The 22,440-nt window shown below is 40.4% G+C and overlaps 1 protein-coding gene across 3 annotated transcripts; it reads right to left on the bottom strand.

Annotated features, from left to right (window-relative positions):
* Positions 1 to 1,279: 1,279 nt before the first annotated feature.
* STIL (STIL centriolar assembly protein) lies at positions 1,280 to 22,436 on the bottom strand. 3 transcript variants are annotated; one of them, XM_074832095.1, is made up of 17 exons: positions 21,375 to 22,436; positions 20,185 to 20,292; positions 18,409 to 18,524; positions 18,111 to 18,298; positions 16,873 to 17,120; positions 16,303 to 16,386; positions 16,092 to 16,178; positions 14,294 to 14,441; positions 12,985 to 13,094; positions 12,052 to 12,166; positions 10,177 to 11,235; positions 8,647 to 8,812; positions 7,646 to 7,871; positions 5,509 to 5,701; positions 4,653 to 4,906; positions 2,272 to 2,779; positions 1,280 to 1,609 (listed from the first exon to the last, which is right to left on the bottom strand). In XM_074832095.1, the coding sequence occupies exons 1-17, from the start codon at positions 21,404 to 21,406 to the stop codon at positions 1,457 to 1,459; spliced, it is 3,795 nt and encodes a 1,264-aa protein (XP_074688196.1). In that variant the 5' UTR covers positions 21,407 to 22,436; the 3' UTR covers positions 1,280 to 1,456. The 3 variants fall into 3 exon arrangements, with proteins under 3 accessions (XP_074688196.1, XP_074688195.1, XP_074688197.1); XM_074832094.1 differs by having other exon boundaries at positions 1,491 to 2,779; positions 21,375 to 22,433; XM_074832096.1 differs by lacking the exon at positions 18,409 to 18,524 and having other exon boundaries at positions 1,491 to 2,779; positions 21,375 to 22,432.
* Positions 22,437 to 22,440: the final 4 nt, after the last annotated feature.

Genomic DNA, 22,440 nt, shown 5'->3' with positions numbered 1-22,440 from the left:
TTTGAAGAAAGTCTTTAAAATATTAACCAATACAACTGTCATCTTCCTGTGTTTCCAGACATTTTACAATAGGAAACAAAGAACAAAACCCTACAACAATAGCTCAGAGGTATGAATTGCCTCATTCATCTCACTGGAATGTTCAAAAACATTAACTATTTTTTGACTGATTCAGCAGAAAATGGGCTGCCAGATAATAAGCTTGTGCCTCATCCAGGGACTGAGAAAGGTTTTATTTTTCAGCACAGCAAAGTAGCACCTTTCCTGAAAGGAAGCAAATATTCCTGTTGATGGAAGAGGCTGCGTGAGAGGAGAAATTCTGACACAGCTTGAAGGGAGCTGCTGCCGCCTTCTCTTTGTAGTGGCTCTGAAATAGCAAATAGCTTCTTTCACCCCCAATTCTTAATTCACAAAGGCCCACAAGGGTGGTAGATGCTGGAAAAGACTCACATCATTGTAATAAATCAATTAGCAATTAGTGCCCACTCAAAAATACCACAAACTAACAGTGCAGTCCTTTGGAGGTAAAGGGGAAAGGCCTGGGACTTCAGTGTGGGGTGTTTTAATCTCTAGTTTAACACTCCTGGAGCAGGAAAGACAAGGTCAGCACCGTAGGCTGAACTTCTGCTGAGACAATGCCATCATCAAAGTTTGAACAAACTCCCGTTAGAGCGTGTCAATGCACTAGGGCCAGTGCGAAAACAGATGGCTTGCCCCTCATTCTGCACTGTCCTCCCCTCAGGAACGGTGGGAAGGGGAATGAATTGCCGCTTCCAGCGCCGGTGTCTCATTTCCAAGACCAAGAGGTCAGGACCGAGGTGCGTCAGAGCCCAGCCGCACTCGCCCAGCCCTGTCCTCAGACGTACGCACCAGCACCGGGCACCGGGGGGTTCCAGCGCCAGCGGGTCGCTACATAACCGACAACACAAGACACCTGCTACACCTAAAACATTGATCAAAAGTCAAAGTCTTAACAGAAATGGAATCATTAAACAATAACTGAATTCTTCAACCTATGGAATATTATCATCACAGGGTTATGGAAAAGGGCTGTTTCATTAGTAGACTGTAGCCCTTGATGACAGAATATTTTGTGTTAACACAGAACAAAGTAAATAAATTATTTTTGCTTACCCCACCACCTAGTATCAGAATTCCTGAAGAGTTTAGCAGCAAGTGGCATCCTCACAATCTGAACAATGACTGGGAAGTGGCATATGTCTTAAATAAAGGCTACATCAGACAACTGAAGATTTTTTTTTTAATGAAACCTCTGACCTTTATGAGCAATATGCATTTCTTAAATAAATAGAAAAACATTCATTCAGAAAAAAGAAAAAAAAAAAAATCACAAAAGTTTTAAAAGTGCTAGTTTCTCTCCAGTTTCATGATACAAAGAGTTACATGTGCCATTTTGGCTGAATTCAAAATAATTTTATGTAAAGTAAAGCCACAGTTATACTTCCCTTCCCACCCGACAACGCCCCCCCCAGTAATCCAACCATTTCAGCAAATTTCTAGAAATTAGTGCTTTAGCTCTGTTACCTCTGCTCTGCCACACACAGTATCCGTGGCTCACAGTTGGCACAAACATGTAAAAGTCAGTGTTCTAAAAAAGTCAACAGAAGAACATTTAAATAAGCCTCATTGTTAAAAGTATATTCAAAGTACATCTTGGGCTCAAGTTGATTCGCCTTTTAGATACTTTAAAATCACACCTAACTGTAAACAAAAGTGCACACATACTTCAGTGCTGATCAGCACTGACTCAACCAGGCATTTAGAAGTGGCCATCCCCAACCTGGGCTGAAAACTCAGTTCTGCAAGTTTTACATTGCTATAACAGAGCGACCTCTTCAAAGACAGCTTAATCCTCAGTTTCCTGTAGTCTTTTACAGAGAGGTCCCTCTCACATTTGAAAGGGTGGTTGCCAGCCATCTCGGGGGATGTTCAGAACAACTTTGGCAACTGCCGGAGTTGTTTCACATCAAGAATGGTGCCAACAGAATTCATGCTGTTTGACTGGTTTAATGGTTCAAGGGCTGGAGTATGCAGATTTCCAGGGAAGACCTGAACATCTCCCGTGTCTTTCCTGCCAGGTTGTTCAGTGAATTCAACCCTCCCAGGTAACAATTTGGTTTTTGATTTTAAATCCTTTAAAACCTGAACTGAGTTTTCATCTGCTTGATCTGCTCTGGGAGGAAAAATTTCATTTGTAATATTTCTTAATATAGGGCTGTTTAATTCTGGTGGAGAAGCATTAGTAGTCACCTCTCTGCTGTGACTTTTTAGATGAATGGGAAGTCTTCCATCAATTCTTTCGGATAATTCAGTCCAGTGGTTGAAGCCATCCAACACAGGGGTACAGTTTTTGTCCAGCACGCTTTCGCTTTTGACAGCGCCCAAATTGCCATCTCGAACCTGCAGTTCCTCTTCATCTTCACTACTGTCATTGCCCTGTATCAGCCCATAGCGCCTCATGTACTTCTTGGTTGCAAAAGACATATTGCTTGGTGAAATTAAGCTAAGACCCACCATGCTCTTGTCCATATTTGTATGCAAAATGTCCTGGAAAGAGAAATCTGCAGGAGGATTTTGGCCTGAGCGACTGAGAGAAAGTCGAGATAACTGATTTTCACTGAGATACTTGAGTGCTATAGCGTTTGCTTCCATGCTCAAATCAGCAACATTAGGAGTTAAGCCACACATGCTGACGTTGGCAAATGACATATAATTTAGTCCAGGAACCACTGCTTCAGGATTGATGCACGCTAAGATACTGAAATAAAGCATCAAAAAGATAGTTTAGCATTACAGGAAAAGTATGCATTTCACAATATGATCTGGTAATTTCAGTTTGCTCACTGTAGCGATTTCTCCTTCCCCCTGAACACCACAGTTCAATCAGGCTGCTCAGTGCCGAGGTCATATGTTCTGCACATATTAAAAAGCAACTCTCCAGCTACTCACACTGAGAGTATCCAAACACTGTGTTAGAGAACTGATGATATTCCCTTCTGATTCAATACTAACCACAACCCTGGTATGAAGAGCCCGTCTCTAGCAGGTTTCAGAGCTGGTTTTGCTTTTAAAGCAGGTCTGAGCTCTTGGTCTGCTGTCACCAGTGAATGTGACATTATATGCCTCTGATCCTAAGACTCTAGATGCTGCCATCCAACCCAAAATTTATCTCTAGATAGAAGATACAAGCCCAGTGACAGCAACCAAGAACATCTCTTCTTTCCCAATGCATACCAATGCCAGTATTTTTACAGAAACTCTGACGTAGTATCTGTTTCCAGAAGCCTACAATGTTCTAGTTTTTGAAGGCATCCTTCAGTAAATGAAATGTTCATTTGTTCTGTGCACTTGTACACGAATTTCTTGTATACATCGGGTGTTTAGCTTAAAGACTGAAAGGACAAGCTCTGGTACACTGGTAGTGGTTATAAACCAGTGCATTTAGTACATGTGTTATATACTAGTTCATAAACCCAGACTCCTTGTGTTGAGAGTTAAGAGTCTTCCTATTTCACTGAGCACAGATTCTGAAGTTTGCTTAGGGAGAGTAAACTCCTGGCTCAGATGAACAACCGCTAATTATGCTGTGGAGTTGCACTTGTTTCCTTCTCTACTGAGCTGTAGAGTTTTTCTCAGAATTGTTTACCAGTCATGAAAGTGGCAGAAGTCACTCCCCAAGTTGGAAGAAAAATACCTAAGCATTAGTTTTGTTTTATGGGTTCGCTTATTAGCATATTATTGACATTAAAAGAACACTGACAGACTCTCCAGCCAGGAAGGTAGCCCAGAAATTCCAGAAAAATGTCTGATGAAATTCAAGTAAAAAGGAGAGAAAAGAGAAACTGTGTGACTAGAAACAGTTTTTGATACACAGCTGAAGAGAAGATTAGTTAGGAGATGTTTAGGGGTTTTTTTGTTTACCTAACAGTTATATACTAGTATCAAGATGACAATAAAGATGAAAGGCTGACTGCCTGGTACAGCTTGACTATGCCTAAGCACCTACATAAGTAAATTCCTGTGCCTCAAACACCTTGTTCAGAAAAGACTTTTGCTCCTTCTGTTTCATCAGGATTGTTTCCCTCCCCAGCCACTGCAGCCTCCCTGTCTCAAGTCAAAGCACTCACAACAACAAGCAATTAGGACAGAACCAGTTTTGGTTCTATATCAAAGCCATGACAACAATTTCACTTATACTGGTGATGTGCAAGACAAGGACTAAGAAGCAGTGATAAAATACACAGCTGCTTAACATTCAGCCTCCCGAGTCCAGTGTTTCTCTGGAATACTTTAACATAGTCCAAAGGATTGAAATTACTCAAGCAGCTTTGTTATTATTCTAGAGAATTGTGTGCTACTGCATGCACAGTGCTTTAAGAATCACCAGATGCTCTAACAGCTAGAGCTACTTGTGTTATATTTAAATAATCTGAGTCTTGCTAGCAGAGCTCTTAAACCTATCTGAAATACCCATAGCATGAGCCAGTGTTTCATCTTTGCAGGAAATGTGGATCAAGTTCCCAAACAAATCCCCAGTGGCAGTGAACATGGTCCTTTCTCTTTGCTCATTGAGCCAATCTTCATTTTTGGTTGGATCTACAAATTGCTATTGAAAACAACTGGTATTTTACCTGGCATTCTCCACTTTGTGTGTATTTTTCTTCATTTTGCCAGGCGAGTCAATTGTCACTCCAAGACTCTTCAGCTGTTTGAGTGTAGCACTAATGACACTCTCTTTATCCACCATGCCCGTGTCAATCTCTGAAGCCATTTCTGTTGTATCATCAATATCCTGATACTTAGGACCATCATCATTAACAAAACCTGGTTTTACAGGCAAGTGATCTTGCTCTTCCGAGGACTTTAAGAGGTGGTTTACTTGGCCCTACAGAAAAAGGAAGCAGGGGAGAGACCACATGGACAAAAACATTATGACATGCAGGAGTTGTCAAAAAACAAAACCCTGGTTTATTCTTATGCAACTTAAAATACAACTAGATGGGTCAACAGCTTATTCTGCCAAAGAAGCCAAATTCAGATTCGGTTCCGATGCAATCATGTAAACTCACAGCAGTGTAATCAAACACTGTAATATCTTATATTTCAAGCTTTCTGTAAGAGTCTGTTCTGAATTTAAACACATCACATACTGATACTCTTCGAGATTAAAGTATCTGCCCTTTAAGGGACTTGAAGGTAAAATGCCATGTCATTTTAAAGGGCACTAATTGAGGAAGTTATCAACTGACATTATCTTTGAACTAAAGAATTATTATTTATTAGGCAGCAGACAGTACTCCATGTATGCATAACCACTGAAACCTTAAAAATGAAGAACCACAAACTTGGACCTTTTCTGTAGAGCTCAACATGTGAACTTGAAAACCGCAGGAAATTTTCATTCATGCCAGTACCACATCAAAACTTCAGCAGTGTGCCGTTTTGACTGTTGTATTCAGTGCAGAATATCAAATTTACATGAATTACCAGTAAGTCCTGGTAAAGCTTCTGATCTTCTGATGAGTGCCGAGGCAGCAGCGAGGTGGGTGGCTCTGGGTTTTGCTCACTTGTTACCACCACACGGTTGCCGGCTCCCTCTGTTGGTTCTTTCTGTAAAGACATGGTAGTAGTTTCTTCCAAGGATGAGCTGCGAGCAAGTGCTTGGGAAACGTTTCCATTTCTGAAAGAGAACACCGAGATAGTCAGGTATTTCCTTGAAACAGAAAAAGTACAAGCATCACTACGTGTAACTTATCTTTTCATGAACACCAGAAAAGGAGAAAAATCGAGTACTGGAAACAGTTTCTTGGTTTGTCTACTGCTTGAGTCTTGCTCCTTTCTGCAGTCATTTTCTTTCAAAAGTCATTTGAGGACTGAGGAAATACACCTCACAGTGTGAAACTATGACAGCCTGACTAGTTTTTCAAAAGATTATTTGAAAATGGCAATGGCTTCTCTGGACTAGTAAAAAAAAAAATATCAGTGACAGTCTGCGACTTAACCTTAAAGCAGATAAAATTAAAGTTATTAACAGTTTAGAGTTTGTCTTATGTTTTCAGCATTTTTATGGACACTTAAAAGCTTTTAGGAGTAAGTATCTTCCATATGTTCTGAAACATGACTTAGTCAAAAAAACATTTTTACCAAGATAACTGATAACAATATTCCTGGGCAGTTTAAAAATGCTTTAAATACTTCTCAAAAACACTGTTACAAGTACAGACATACACAATACACACTGAGTATCATGAACTGAGAACGAACACCTAGCTGAAATATTTCTTAATAGTAAATGTGAAAGAGTAACCATAATCTATCCTGAAGTTTCCAGACAGAAAGGGTAAATATTCTAGAATGAGTGACAATGCAATACTCTGCATCCCCTCCAGCTAGCTGGTGTGTGCATCGCATAAACCTTTTGAGACCAGACATATCAATAGTACTATCATCCCGAGGAGATCCTTAAGCGACCCTCCTCCCCCTTCCTGTTCCTCCTCAGGAGACAAGTGTAAGATAAGGGAATTTCAGAACTCAACTGATCAATTGCCTGTGTTGAAAGCGATAAGATTTCAATCACGTGACATACTAGATAGTCAATGTAGGTTATCAGTTACTGTTACACTAGCAATTATTCATCATTCCCAAAAACGTTCCCCTCCTCCTCAGAGAAATCTGGGTGATGCTCTACATTCTTACTATAAGATACTTATACAGCTATTTCACAGGTTTATGAATCTAAGTTGAAGAGAATCTTAAGATGGCATCTCTCTAAAATACAATGTTCAAAACACTGATTTAAATCGGTAACATTTATGGTAGCAGTATATGCTTGCAGATAATACTTTAATCAAGGACTATGAATATTTAAGTTACAACTTAATTACCATCCTCTTTCCCAATATGATTATTTTAGAAACCTAATTTAACTGGAAGGGTATTCCCCATCCTTTGGCTTTTTATACTTATAGAATATTAGATCATTAAAAGTGATAAATTGTTGAGCTATTCCCTGTGTAAAAATAACATCCATATAGATAATTAAAAATATTTTTAAAATCACTTCCCAAATTAGTCTGAGATCAGTCATTGCACTATAAAAAAAATCTGAGCTTAAAAATAATTAGATTAACAGCAGTGAAGTCAGTACCTGCTCACTACACACAGAGTAATTAGGTGTAAAATTCAGGGAACCATCATATAATCATAAACTCCTTGTCCTCAGCCCCTCAGAACTGAAAGGGTTCTGAATGCTGAGATGGAAAAACCATTGTAGGAAAAAAAACAACTAGAGCAGCATCCCCTTTCCCCCTCAGGATTTAAGGTAAGAAAGGGAATGCTGCCAGCACTGTACATGCTTTTCCAAGTTAAAGGCTTTTGCCATCAGCTGCTGCTGATAGGTAGGCTAGCTAAACATGCATGCCTGATAAATGCAGACTCTAAAGGCAACCGTGTTTCGGTGAGCTGTACAATTCGAAGCATAATTAAAAAACAAAGAAGGGAAAGAGCACAACAACTGAAGTCAGGTGACTATTTATAATTCCAGAAAAAAAGAATTATGAAAGTAGTAACTCATGAAAGGCAGTTCAGCTTATCATGTGAACACAAGGTATTTCTGGTCACTTACTGGAGAGTGTTCTGATTAGTTCTTTCTTCCACAAGATGAATACTGTCTACAAAGCTGGGCATGTCAACCACCTTTAAGGAAGAAGCTATACTTGTATTACTTGCATTTTGTTCAGCATTAATTGAAATGCTTATGTCTTCCTTAGAAATCTCCTCATCCTCTTTTTTTCCTCGTGGTATGGAGTCATCTTGTTTTTCTGAGGCTGTATTCCAAAATAAGCTAGCACCTAGAATAGAATTAGAGATTTACCCACTTAAGGAAAGTCATTACTATCTTCTGAGACCCTTTGGGCTTTGTAAAGCTATAGGAATCATTTCCTCACATTCAGGTTTTCTCACCATTTTGAAAGTGATTTAAGGTTTAGAACAGTTAAGAGTTGCCAAAACATTGTTCAAGTCCTAGTTTCTTCCAAAGCACACTTGATGAAAATAAATGGTTGCATTAAAGCGGTTTAATGCATTGACCTTGAGCTAGTTTGAAAATTTCCTCCAGACTAACCACAATATTTCCATGGATTTAACAGGAACCAATACATTAATATGTAACTTCACAGACACAGCTGCCTAACTTGCTAAAGTTAAAGTGAATACAGTCTCCTCTCCATGTGTGTAAATGCATGACTTACAAAAACCATCAATAATATATTTAACAGAACATCAGATGGGATAGAAGCTATTACTTTTCAAAACAGTGTATTAATTTGAAAAAGGATATGGATTTTTTCTTTCAATAAGGCACAATTTAAAGTAGAAGACCTTGCTAAAGCTACTAGAAAAATCATTCTTCCAGTGATAGCAATCACTGCCATTGCAGTCCAAAGACAAAAGTAGCTCCAGCCTGAACTTGCAAGTAACACCTAGAGAACTTCGCTGGTTTTTGTATCTAGGTGCGTGTTTGTGTACGTTCAGCATTTCTGCAAATCATTCCCTCCATGCCCAAACAAATCACAGAAACATCCAGAAAAAGCAATGCCAGTCTATTTTTAAAGAATAAAGCGTTACCTGTGCTCACAGCAATGCTCACACTTTTCCTCATGTGCGAACCTGGCGAGGACTGTGTTTCCATAGAAACAAGGTCCCCTGGCTCCTCAGGCTGCAGAGCATGGCCAGCTGCAGCTGGTTCAGAGGAACAAGCCTGACGAGCCTGTGCTTCCAATAAGCGTTGGATCTGTAACAGTTATCAGAAAGTTATAATTTGTACAATAAAAAATAAAGTATAATAGGCAAAAGTGAATTACTAAATTAGGCTCCTCTAAGATCTGGATTCAAATCCAGGCTGCATTGCCACAGAAGACTGATAACCTTCCAGTTCTCAGCAGTGCGTGCAGCATAAATCAAAACATCAATTTTGATGTTGGCAGAGCTAGCAAAGAAGATGTTTTAAGCACGCTGGCAGAACCACACCAAGACAACTTGAGTAAAGCCTATTTGCACTACACTTGTTGGAAGTATTCTCTGTCCCTTTCATTCACATACAAAGCCTATTACTGACTTACCAGCCAAGCATTTATATGCCAACTGTCCCTACACTATGCTAAACCGACTTTGTATTAATTGCAAAACTGAACACTTAAATGATAAAATTAAGGTTGCTCAAGCAATCTTCACTCTAGTAGTTGCATCCACCCCGTTCACCAATTAGCTCAAAGCTCCATGGAGAAATATCATAACAGTGAAGGCTGCATTTATGCAATAACGAGAGGTTTCCCCCTCTCATGCACAACCCATGCTTTGACAGCTTCGTTTTACATACAGGAACTATATCTAAAGCATATTTCAATGGTAGTTTTCTAGTTTAAGCAGAAAAAAATATGTATTGTGAGCAACTTTCCTATTCCTCTAATTCATCACCAGCAGCAAAATTTAAACTCTGGCTCAGCCTGAAATCATACCCTGCAAAATACAGGGACAGCAGTGTAACTCAAGGGGCCGATATTTTGAAGCAACTTAACCTGCTATCAAGACAGAACCTAGTGAGACCACCAAAGCCCAGTTTTCCAGTGCAGCACAAACACCTGATGAATTCTGCCAGTCTGCTGCAAACAGACAACTGAAGTTTTCAAAACAACAACCTCAACAGCTCAGGAAGCTGCAGGCTTGAAGGTGGGCAAAGCAACACATGAAGTGTTGTACTTCACCTGTATGCTTACAATAATTACAAAGACAAAAGTCTATAGGCTATGCAGTAAATTTTTTTACATAGACAAGCATATATATAGGAAAGCATTTAATACAGAAGGCAGACCGGTTTGCATTATAGAAGAGTCTGCTAAAAGGGAAACCTTCATGTTACAGAAATATGATAAAAATAAATGCGAAGTTTAATTAGGCAAGAGTCAAATAGTTTTCATTTAAGGGACACCAATTAGAATTGCTAATCAGGACCCCCCTCCATCCCCAAGCTGCAGCTAGTATGACAGGCTCTCTTGTTCCAACAAGGATAGACAACAGTTAATTTAATTCCTTTGGCAGGGGAACTATCAAAGCACAATCACTACGAGGGCAGAGGAGAAAGCTGCCATTTCCACAAACCTGAGCTTGAAGTAATTTGAGTTGTCTATCTTGTTCTGTAAGAACCCGGTATGCATCTGGAGATAATCCCATCATTCCATTATCTGATCCTGCTTTAGAAGCAGGCATGTGCAGGCACGGTGAGTGGGCTGCACAAAACTGCGGACTAGAGGGGCTTGCACTTGAAGACAGTCTTATTCCAGGCGATAAGCTATGGTCAAGAGAACAGTTCCCCATTTTCCCATGATATCCCACACTTATAGGGCTGCTTGTGGTATATCCTGGATTGCAGCAAATATTTGGGCAAATGATATTTTGATGGAGCACTGCACATGGATTCTGTTGAGCCATCTCTGACTGGATTTCTGCTCCATGTTTGGGGCTCATTTTACCAATTCCTTGCCATGAGTTTATCGGATTATATTGGATGGAAACAGGAACTTGACAGTTGCATGCACTGGCTGGACAGCAAGGTGGCACTTGAACTGGCACCTGCACTTCTGGTGGTCTTCTGCAGCTCTGTGGTGAAAAAGCGGAGGTGTAGAGGACTGGCTGTGTAACAGCAGGAAAGTGCTTGGAACTGGATATTGATGTTCTTCTAACTGGAGGCTCTCCCTGCTGTGCAACTCCATTGGGATTTAATACAAGTCTTTCTGATGGCTTCCTGGGGTGGTGCACAGACGTATCTGGGGAAGGCCCACTGCAAGGGGTTGAAGGAGAAGAAGATCTGGAACTTTTTCTTGATTGAGGGCAAGCTTTCTTAGAGTGCAACTGTTGTTGTAGTAGAACTTGCTTTCCTCTGGAAGGCCTTGAAGTCAAAATTTTCTGGTTTACATGGTTTGGTAATTGCCTCAGAGAGGGATCTCCCATATTAGCAGAAAAGTTTTGCTTGTCTTCACAGTGCTGGCTGGGATAATATGTAGATCCCAAGCACCATTTCTTTTTAATAGGCTGATGTAGCATTGAGGGCAGACTTTTAGCATTTGAAGTCTCCGTAGGCTTAGACGATTGTCCTGATTCTATGAAACTCCCATCCAAAACAAGTGACAGTTCAGGAACTGAAGGAAAGATCCTGGTAACCTGAAGGGACAATTACACATGCAAGTTTAAGATCATTTTAAAATATTGTCTTTCAGCTCTTCACATGCAGAATTTCAAAGAAAATGTATTGATTTTAAATTAAAACATGACCATTAGCAGCTCCAAACCAACTACACACTGAATACTTTCTAAAGACTGGAGAATCCAGATACAGAAAAAGCAGCAAAATCTCTAGGATCATTCTTAGAAAACAAAATTGCTTTCATATGGCATATAGCCATGTCTAGCAAACGAATGCTCCATATCATCCTGGAGCACATTTCAGAGTATTGATCTTTCCCCTTCAAGAAGTGGGCTACGTGTTCCCTCTTACTATTCTTAGACCCAGTAGACAGGTGCAACAGAATGTATTTTATAATTCACAGCTGTCACATCCTTCTAGACCTATGCTGTACAAGGGCTACTATTTCATTATATTTGTATACGCTTCAATAAAAAAGGACAGACCAGCAGACCTTTATTTCATTTACCCAGCAATACCCAAGAGTTTGCTTCCTCTATCTTTGCCTCAGACACCACAGCTCTTCCATTTAATGGTAGCAAGAATCCCAAAGTAGAACCTACTATCTCTGTTCCTAAATCCTAGCACATACAGGAATGAAAGTGTCTATAATCATGGAAAAATGGAAGGTTAACTAGAGCAGAAGTTGGGACTCTTGGACCATTTCTTCGGTTCTGTTTTCCCCTGCTAGCACTTTGAGACAGAAGCTTTATATTCTCCAGACTCCTTGCAATGAGTTTTGCTGCTTTAAGTGTCACATATGAGATGCCTAGAACAATTATTTACTTAGTTACCTGTTGACTAGCTGGGTGAGGACTCGGAATTGGTCTGGGGGATAAATCCTCATCTTCTACACCAGAGTCATGATCGCTTGCTGACAACTTGCTGGGTGAACAGCCTTGGGAAGGACTAAAACCAACATAAATCAAACTAAAAATGTTTGCTTGTCAGATTTGGCAGAAGTAACATGAATCTTCATGTTTTTCACTGTGCCATCTACAGTGCAATATCAGCATAATTTTTTCAAGAAGCAGTTGCTATACATCTCCTCCCTGGTTAGCTGGGGAGCTCACACAACAAACAGTTTCAAGATCAAACAGTGAAAATATGAATGCTGCTTTTGAGCAAAAAGACACTAACCCTCCCTTCCCACACCCTCAGACATACATACCTTCTAAATGACATTCTAACAGCAAAGCACTGATTCACATTAGAAAGATAGGGAGTGCTACAGTAAAGATTGTAACATTGTTTAAAGGAAAATAAAGGCCATCTTACAGTCACAGATAAAAGTTTGATGGATAAGTCAGGTTGAAACTTAGGGATTTTTAAGAACCTATCCAGGTCTTACAGCTCTGAAAAGTCAGAAGGAAAAAGGATTTTTTACCAATTTAAGTAGATTTCAATCACAGATTTGCTTCAAAGGACAGATCTCACAGAAAGCTTAATACAGTGAACTAAGCTCCATCAGTAAGGAAGCCTTTTTTAGAAACATTCACTGTTTAAATAACAACCACCAGTATCAAGAGTAGAACTACAAGCAGTTTCTCTCAGAACACAGTCAGCTTGACCATCTTACTTGAAGAATATTAACTCAAGGAATAAACAAAAGTACATGCACAGATTTTAATGCAAGAAGATCACTGTATATACAGCTAAACTGATACCTGGCACAGCAGAGGTCAAAAAAAAAAACTTATCCAATAAATGACATCTAAAAGATTTACCTTTTGATAGGAAGTTTCTTGCAAACTCTGCTGAAGAACTCAGTTTCTGCATTTTGGTTTTCTGCACTCAACTCAAATTGGATAGGGTTCTTGTCTGAAGGTTCAACATTCTGGAATGAAATTGTCTGTATTTGTGAAGCATGAAACCTTCAACTTTTAATCACTGAGGTACTACCCCCAAAGAAATAGTTTTAAGGACATTTATATCTGATTATTTGCTGCTTGTCCTCTACTTTCAATTCTCAGTTCTTTCACCACTACAAGGAGGCAGGCAACTTCCCTTCCTGTTTAACACTGTTCCCCCTGCTACTCTAAAGTAGTTGGCCTAATTATAGCCATGAGCAGATGCTTCCTTGCTGTAACTGCTTAGATATTCTTCCACAAGCCTTCACCACTATAGGAAACAGCAGCTGGTCCTATACTGTTTCACACACCACAGCTGGGCAAGTCCTGGAGACAACAGAAGTGAGCCTCTGTTAAGAGGCTTGTCACCTTCAGAAAGCTAAGCTGTACCTAGGCTAAAGGTGGAAGGCAGCCCTGAACAGGGAATTTTAATTGGAAAGAGAACAGAGCAGATGGCACAGGACACACATTACACTAGCTGCTTCTCTGACAGAGCACAGGAGCATTTATCGAGCAGATTAACAATTCAACTTCAGGTTCTGTATGAGCCTAGGAAAACATGTAAGGAACTAAGATTTCCTAGAAATTCCTTAAACCTTACTAGTTATCTCCCAGACACTGTATCACCAAATTCTTTCAAAGAATTACTTTGCACAAAGATAAAGTTGTTCCTGCTTTGTTACTGTAGCGCAGCAAGAGATCTGCAGATTAGTAACCACTGAATTCCCTTTTGCATTCAACTTCAAGCAAAGCACAAGTACCCAGCTTTGCTCTCCAGAAAGCACCGATGTGCATCACCACAGCAGTCGTTAGCTGTGTCCAGTGTGCACATAGCATACCAGATTAACAAATGCTATGGGAAATCAGAATCTCTGCTCATAAAGCCAAAAGGTCACTAGGAAGAAGGAGCACTAACCAAGTCCAACACAGCACAGTACATTTTAAAAGACAGTTTCTTAATGCTATTAGAAAAATGAGCAGTTGCCGACTTTGGAGGTCATCTCTCAATTTGAGAGACAAACTGAATTAACAGTAATCACTGTAAAAAGGTAGCTTTATACAGCTACATCATTTTCAAACACGGCAGTCCCATTTGGGTCACATTATAGTGACTCCTCCTTTAAGTACTTACACTAAAAGTCAAATTTTAAAGTACCACAATGTAGTAGGAAACCGAGCCACTTACTTTGAAGAGGTGTACTGTTTCATCGCAAGTTAAGATCTGAAACCCTAGTTCAGTCTGTCCGCTGCATGGAATGCACTCATAAAACTCTGGTTCCTTGTGTGTCAATGAATAAAGCACAATAAGAAAACTCCCAGACTCTGAAAAAATCCTAAAATAGAAAAAACCCCACATCTTAAAAAAGCCTTAAGAAACAGGAAGAAGGCCCTTAGTTTCTCAATATACTGAGCAAACTATGACATGATTTAGCAAACTGGTGAATCACTGCACTGTGAGTGGTACTTGGCTATAGATAGAGCAGATGGACTTATGCCTGATGCTACATGCAAGAATCAAAGCAAAGTAGAGAAATGGGAATAATCTATTTACTTTCTAGTTCAAGCTGTTAGAAACCCTTAGCACTTTAAATTAATTCCTGGAAGACTTCAATTATAGCATAGAAGAATACACCTGTAAAAATGACATTATGATTTTTTTTTTAATAATTCAAATGAAGATGTATTGTAAAGACACTTAGTGTTTCAGTTATCCCTAAACATTCCAAAAATGCTCATTAGTGAACAGGTATTTTTGAAGAAAAATTATATTGAAGTTTTTCCTATGCGTTGAGATCAGTGAGTAACAACAATCAACATTTAACACAAAAGATCAAAGATAATGAAAATAACGTGTGCTTCCAGGAAAAGGTAGTACTACTTTTAGAACAATTTTTCTTTTTATAGCATTTGTAATATGCCTGTTTGTGTGTGGGTTGTTTTTTTTTTTTTCTTTAAATAATGTATGTGACAGAGAAAGCAGTAGGAACAAGATGCTTGACAAATGCATTCACACACAACTTTAAAATTATACTTAAAACTTAAGAGTTAAAAATGTAGATTAAGTGGTTAGTCCGCAGAGGTTAATTCTGTTTGCATAGTTCATTGTATCTGCCTAATCCACTTCCAAGATGGAATCGGTGAAAGTTAATGAGAGTCAAGCATTTAACTTGCCTATCTAATAATCTAATTGGGCTCTTATCTGTATTTGGGCATATTTTAATTGTTAAGGGAAAAAAAAGTCTGTTCTGTAATTACAGGCACATCTGTTCACCAAATGTGGTTTTATTTCATAATTCAAAAGCAAGTGTGGTCCAGCAGAAGAAATTCTTATGTGTACCACCTATTTTAAAGTTTTATTTACCTGAAGAGCAGTTTCAAACTATAAACACCTGAACTCCCTCCCAGCTTTCATGTAAATAGAATTTGGCAAATGTTACAAGTGAAAAGATGTAGAGAATGAGGAACGACTATCTACTAAAATCACAATGAAAAAAAAAAATAAATCAGAATGCAAAAACCTTAAAACCTGAATATTTAGCGGGAAGTCATAACAAGACAGTATTAGCTGCAAATCAATATGCTTTAATATGTTGGTCAGATACAACCAGGGAGAAAGCTTATGTCAAAGAAAACACCTATAAGAAAAGTTCAAAACCAAAACCCCACCACTTTTTAAACTAATGTTTCCTGTTTGCTACTTCTTATTCAAACTAAAATGCAGTGACCTTGATATTAATATTTACCCTCTTCCATCCTTGAGCTATCAGCCTGGCTTTCTAACACTTCAGTCACAGAAAATTTATGAGGCAGAAGTCAAAACCAGAAAGAACAATTAAAGTGGACAGCCTTACCTCCTATATGACACATAAATCATAGAATTTCCTCAAGTATCTTTGAACAGAGACCATGTTGCCATGCATTTCTGTAGACTACATGTTCAGGCAGCAAATAGCTGCTATGTTTTGTCTATAAAAGTGACTTGCCTTTCCTGAATTGAAGAACTGAACAAATATCGCAAGCAACAGGCCCAGACTTGAGGACTACAGATGTGAGTAACTCCACTCAGCCAACTAGAAGTAAGAAGAAATACCCAATTAGAGACAGTTCCATTACCAAGATTCTACTATGTAATTCCTCAAATACGTTTCAAATCAACGTGTGTATTAACCTGTAAAAACAGAGCCAAACACTTACACTCCAACTAATGGCAGAGCATAAGCCTTGGGATCAGACTCAAGCAGCAAAAGCAGTTTCCGTGTCTGGTCCATAGTAAGGTAGCTGAAAGAAAGCAGAAGTTGGGCTTTCTTAGTATTTTGGAAGGCAGTCTTTCAGGAAAAAAATCCTGAAGAGACAAATACAAGTTTAGAAAATACTGCAAAACATTATAAGCATGATTAACAGAAAAAGCTTTGATTCACATTCATCTGATTTTCATTCTAGTGCAAACACTGATCTTGTTTAAAAAGCTGGATGCTGTTCATATTTATTATGTTAACTAGAGGCGTGTCCCCCTGCCCCAGTAGGAAGATCCTTCTACTGAAGTCAAAAGCAAGAAAAATTCCTACTGAACCAGTTAAGATTTTTGCCCCACCCCATTTCCTGTTTATAACATTTTAAATTTTTCCAAGTCCAAGAAGTTATTTTTATGCCAGATATTTTACTAAAAAGCAATGCACAGGTTGAGATCGCACCTACCTACCTGCCTTAGGAAACGCAACAAACTGCCAGGCAACTTTGATAGCTTTAACATCACCCTTTACTCACCCACATTTGTAAGTTCCTTGAACTTGTGCAATATTTATAGGACTGTTCAAATTTCTTGCTAGGGCTGTGGGAATGATTGGGACAGACTTCAAGGGGGTGTATTCCAAGATATTTGCTGCAGTAATAGAAGCCCAGCGGAACTTAAAATGTAGATTATCCAGGTTTTCTGTGAAAACAATGTGAGCTCTAATAGTGAGCAGTTTAGAAAGATCCAGTGATTCTTTGCTGCACAGACTGTGCTGCAGACCCTAGAAGTAAGGAAAAGAGAAAAAAGTTAAATACACTAAATTGTCTTCATATGATTTCCATGATTCAAGTTGTATTACACTAGGAGCTCAAATCATTCATCATAACTACTATTGCAGTAGGCACTGTATAAAAAGCTGTTAACCCAGGTCTCCAAAGCTCATGGCTATATTGAATATAATGAATAATGTAAAATACACTTGAAATGAAGCTATGCGTATATTAGCATTGGTTTATGAAGCATTAAAAAACCTGGGGTTACTTAAATTGTATAAAAAATAATAAAATAACAGGCAACTAGGAGGCTCAAGGTGCTCTGTCACAGTTTTCTTACTTGTATTCAAGAAATTTGTATTTTAACATCTGGATGTATCGTCATGAGAGAGTTTAGATGTGAAGTAAGCATTATTTGTATTATAAAATGCACACAACAACTACAGGCAAATGTTCACAGGAATGGAAGGTGTCGTTACTAGATTATATGTCTACAGCAGAGCACAGAAGCCACAGGCACACATTTCAGCTATAACTACTAACCTACGTAGACTTTATATGCTTTCTTGCAAGCCACTTGCCTAGCAATAGTTTATGAACAATTGCGCAAATACTGCAACTCATCCATGATAGATTTGAAAGAAAAAGCTGATTTTTCTCTTGTTCAAGTAAGCTGCAATCACTGTTGTCTTGCTGGTTTTGGTGGTCAGAACAGCTGAAAAACTTTGGTCAGACAGCAAGATTCTAGTCCAAGACTAAAGACTGTGTGATCCTTAAACACCTGTGAAAACTAACTGATTTTAATAGTTTCCGATACACTCTTTGATGACACTCAAGCAGCTCATTTCGCATAGTCAACTAAAGTCTTGCTTCCGCCACAACTTTGCTGTGTTTGAAATTGATGGCAGTTGGACATCACGCCCTGTGCATAGTCCAGTCTCCTGCCTAGAAGACAGTTTATTGTTTAAGAGACCCAAAAGTTGCCAAGAGCTGCCTACCTTGAAAGCCAAGCTGATATCTTCAGCACTGTGCACTATAATATTATCTGAAGAAGGTCCCCAGGCATTAACTGTACACGGAATCACAAAGTCTCCAGGAAGAGACGCAGTTGGCATTTTGCCCGATCCACCAGCAACTTCTCGACCCGGATCAAAGCGGTCTATTGTTAGCGTTATGCCTTCCCCATCTTTAAAATAAAGAAATAACGTTAAGAGTCCAAGAGCAACAACTCAGGCTCCTTGATAACGGCTTAACCAACCAACCAACATTGTCTGTCTACCTGATGTTTAAAGTTACCTTCATCTACTGCAAGAGTCCCAAGCAAAAAACAAGAAAATAATTTCTTTTCATTCTGCTTAGCATGGCGATAAGCAAGTCGCAAGGTTTTCTCCATCATAGATAACTTTGGGTTTCTAAAAAGAGATGATAAGCAAGTTTAAGACCCAAATTATTTTTAATCCTTTTTAAAAAAGTATTTATTATATTGCAATATCTTCCACATTTTTTTGACCTTCAGAAAAAAAATATACAGAAACAGCCCAAGGCCCTAAACAACTAAAAGGTAAGAATTAACAACATTGTATGAAATGTCAATGGAATTTTACTCCTACTCTGTGCATCATCTCAACTATTCATATCCAAGAAAGCCGTATTTTAACTGGAGCAGCTCCACAGAATGCTCTGTACGATCATCTCAACAACAATATTTTGGCTTAACTAGTCCAGCAAACCAACATCAGAGGGGAAACAATTTTTCCTATGGAGAACAGATAGCAAGAAGAGAGAAGAGCTATTTTTCTGTGGAGAACAAGTAACAAGGAGAGGGAAAAGCTTTTTCATCTGAAGGGCAACATTGTCACAAGAACTAGAGATGAACACAAGTGAATTATTTTAATAGAAGGTGGAAAAAGTTAGAAACACTAAGACCAAAACACAAACCCTCTAAAAAGTCTCCTAAGTTCAAATAGTAGAATAGGCCAAAAAGCTTAATTAATTTTGACGTGTTCTCTCATTTTAGCACAATACTTAGTGGGGATGCTTAAAACAGCAGCAGGCTGAGCTCAGTGACACAGGAATGCAAATGTGGAGAAAGATTAAACAATGATTTTATACTTACCTAATTAAAAAAAAGTACTAAGTTTAGAATCTGGGCAGTAAATAATATTATTTCAGCTTGAGTTAGCTTATCTGATTTTGACTTGAAAAGAGGTCAAAGTTGAAAGTGAAGCTACTGCTTTATGTGAATACTGTGATGATGGCTCATATCCTACCTGCTCAAGACTAACCAAGTGAAATGCTTCCATAAAAACAAAAGTAATTTATTTTAGAACTTTGTTAAAAGTTGGACGTTTTAATATTAACTCAAAGGACATTATGTGGCAAGTACAAGTGGAGGCCCCTCTGACCTATATGTAAGGGCTGTCCGCCCTTATACACACATATATATGCATATACTTGCTCTAAAAACTACAGTAAGATTTTTGTAACTTCTATATAAAAATTACCCATTTAAGTAATAAGGATCAATTTTTACCCTCCATTTGTTTTACAAATCAGGTTTGGAATATCCTGCCCTAGAAATACACAAGTGCTTCAGATCTGCCTCCAGACTCACTCTGAACAAAAAAAAACATCAGAACTTCTGGCATTTTAATCCAGATTCCTGAAGCAAGCAAAATGCTTCATTTTAAGTTTTACTTGAAGCACGCTATCTGTATCCAGTTTGTCAAAAATAATTTTTTCTCTGTAAATATTTAGAGACAAGGAAAAACATGTTAAAGAAAACTACAAATACGCAGTTACTTTTACACCTTTCCATATGGGAAGGCAACTGAAAGAAATTGTACGTTACTTTAGACTGAGGCACCTCCAACTCACTTGACTGCGTTACACCACAGAAAGGGAAACTCTCAAATCTTTCCAGTGAAAATCCCTATATACTTACAACAAACACACCAGCTGATTCTTTTTCCTTTGTGCCTTGTCATAAACTGGACTCAAAAGATAAAATGAGGCTTTGAATCATATAATTCTTATTTTAACCTTTAGTGCCTTAAAAAAGATTATTCATACCTGTAATAGGTAATATGCGAGCCAATGACACCACCCATAGGGACTGGGTCCCAAAGTGCATACTTTGACAGAGGGAAACTGAAAGGGACCATCCTTTCGGGAACAAATCTGGGAAGAAGACCACAGAGATGAGAAAGGAAAATGAATTAAGCTTAATATTTTCAAACATTACTTCTAAGAAGGAACAAAGGAGTAACACTGTAAGAAAAACAACAAATAGGATACATAAACTGTTAGTACTTCTTTTGTTTCAAGTCCAGGCCAATGAAGCAGAAACTTTGTCCTATAAAGTTGTCAAGGATATGAATTAAAAAGTCAATACAAAACTTTCATTTTCCACTTGACAGTTCCTTCATGTAATCTTGGAAGATATGTAGGCCAAAAATACAAGTTTGCAGATAAAAATCAAGAAAAAGCTGCTCAGGATATATTGTAGGAAAGGAAAAGGTTATCAGTCATTATAAACTCCCATGGCACACAGAAAAATTCGATTTAGCAAACTTAACATTAGATCAGCTTCCAAAAGCCTTGTTTTAGTCACTTTCTAAAGTCAGCATTCAATTTACTTAAGCTTTGAAGCCCTCTGAAATAAAGCTTTGGCTTAACTCAAACGGTATAGCGAAAAATTTGCAACAGGGCTTCAAAGAGGTATGAAGAAATTATTACATAATCATGTAAATTTATTTACACAAGCAGGATTACATTTTTTTAAGAGCTGCCTAAACAAAGTGTATTAAATAAAACACAAAACATTTAACAGTCCACATAATTTGGCAAATATCTCAACACTTTTCAACAAATAAACAAGAACTTCCTGTGTAGTTATTTGAAGCGCCAAACTTCACCAAGGTGCTTTCTTTGCATTTTCTTAAGTCCCCAGGAAATAACTTTATTTTTAAAGCGGTCCTCTAAGCAACTCACCTACCTCTCATGTTTTCAGCGACAGCTGATTCCCGTTAAAAGCCAAATGCCCATTGGGCTTATAAAATGAGTTTGGAAAATGCCCATGGGTTTGTAAAAGGAGAAAGTTTTTTAAAGCCCCGTTGTTTTCACTGGTGTTTGGCAAGCACGGACCAGAAACGCATCCCCACAGCTCTTTATAACCGGAGCCGTACTCGCGGCCGCGGGCGATGCCCCACCTTCCCCCCCTCACCAAGAAGGGTACGGCGGACCCTTCCCTGAGATGTTACCTCAGATCCGGGCCGGGCACAACGGGGTCCATGCGGGGCGGCCGCAGTTCTGCCCCCTCCTCCGCTCCCTGCCGCGGGGCGCCGGCCTGGGGCAGCGCCCAGGCGCGGGGCCTGCCCGCAGCGGCCCCTCCCTCAGTCGGGCACCAGAGGGGACCTGCCAGCGTCCCCTGAGGGAGGAGGCGAGCGGCCAGTGACACCCCCTCCCCAAGGCCTAACTACCGCCGCACTCGCTGTAGGGAGGCACCAGGGACCGCCGGGCCTCCCGCCGCGGCAGGACCCGTCCCGCCCCGCTCCGGCGCCTTCCTCAGCCCACAACCGACCCCTCGTTCCCCGCCACCAGAGGCCGCCGGCCAATCAGAAGTCACAACCGGCCGAGCTCCCGCCCCCACTGCCTGCCGCGACCCAATCGGCGCGCGGTGGGGAACGACACGCTCGGCCAATCAAAGCGCACCCCGGGGAACCAACCGCCAGCGCGCGCGCAGGGGATTTAAAAATGCCAGCGGGCTAATAAACGGTCAGCAGGGAGCGCGCAGGCGCAGTGCGGCGCGGCAGGGTTGCCATGGCACCGCGGGGTGCCGCCACCGCTGCGCCGGGCCTGGGCCGCGGGGGAACGGCCCGCGGCGGCGGACGTGGGTTTCAAATTAAACCGACACAACCGTCGCGCTGGCCTCGGCCTTTCCCAGCCGGTGTCCCGGGGTGTGAGCCACCCACCGCGCCCCAGTTAGGCCCTGCACCCGGGCACACGTTTGTTTGTGACAGCCGCCGGGGCTCGGTGGCTGGTCGGGGGTACGGCGGGTCCCTCACGGGGCAGCCCCCCGCGGCCGCGGGGCAACCCGGCTGCTTCGCCCCGGCGGTCGCGCGGTGCTCGGGGCTGAGCGTTCGCCGAAGGACGGTGCGTTGCACGTTGTAGGCCGGGCCGGGAGGAGAGCGCGGTGCCGGCTGCGCAGCGGACCGGCGGGCCGCCGCGCTGGGAACCGGATGGGAGAGCCGCGGCTGCCGGCCCTGCGCGCCCCTGCCCGCCCCGCCCCTCCCGGTCGGCGCGCGCCGCCGGGGACCCGGAAGCACT

The sequence above is a fragment of the Strix aluco genome, chromosome 8 (assembly GCF_031877795.1).
Source record: "Strix aluco isolate bStrAlu1 chromosome 8, bStrAlu1.hap1, whole genome shotgun sequence".
Taxonomy (NCBI): Eukaryota; Metazoa; Chordata; class Aves; order Strigiformes; family Strigidae; genus Strix; species Strix aluco.
Note: the sequence above shows the minus strand (reverse complement) of the source record. Positions and strands in the feature narration are given on the sequence as shown.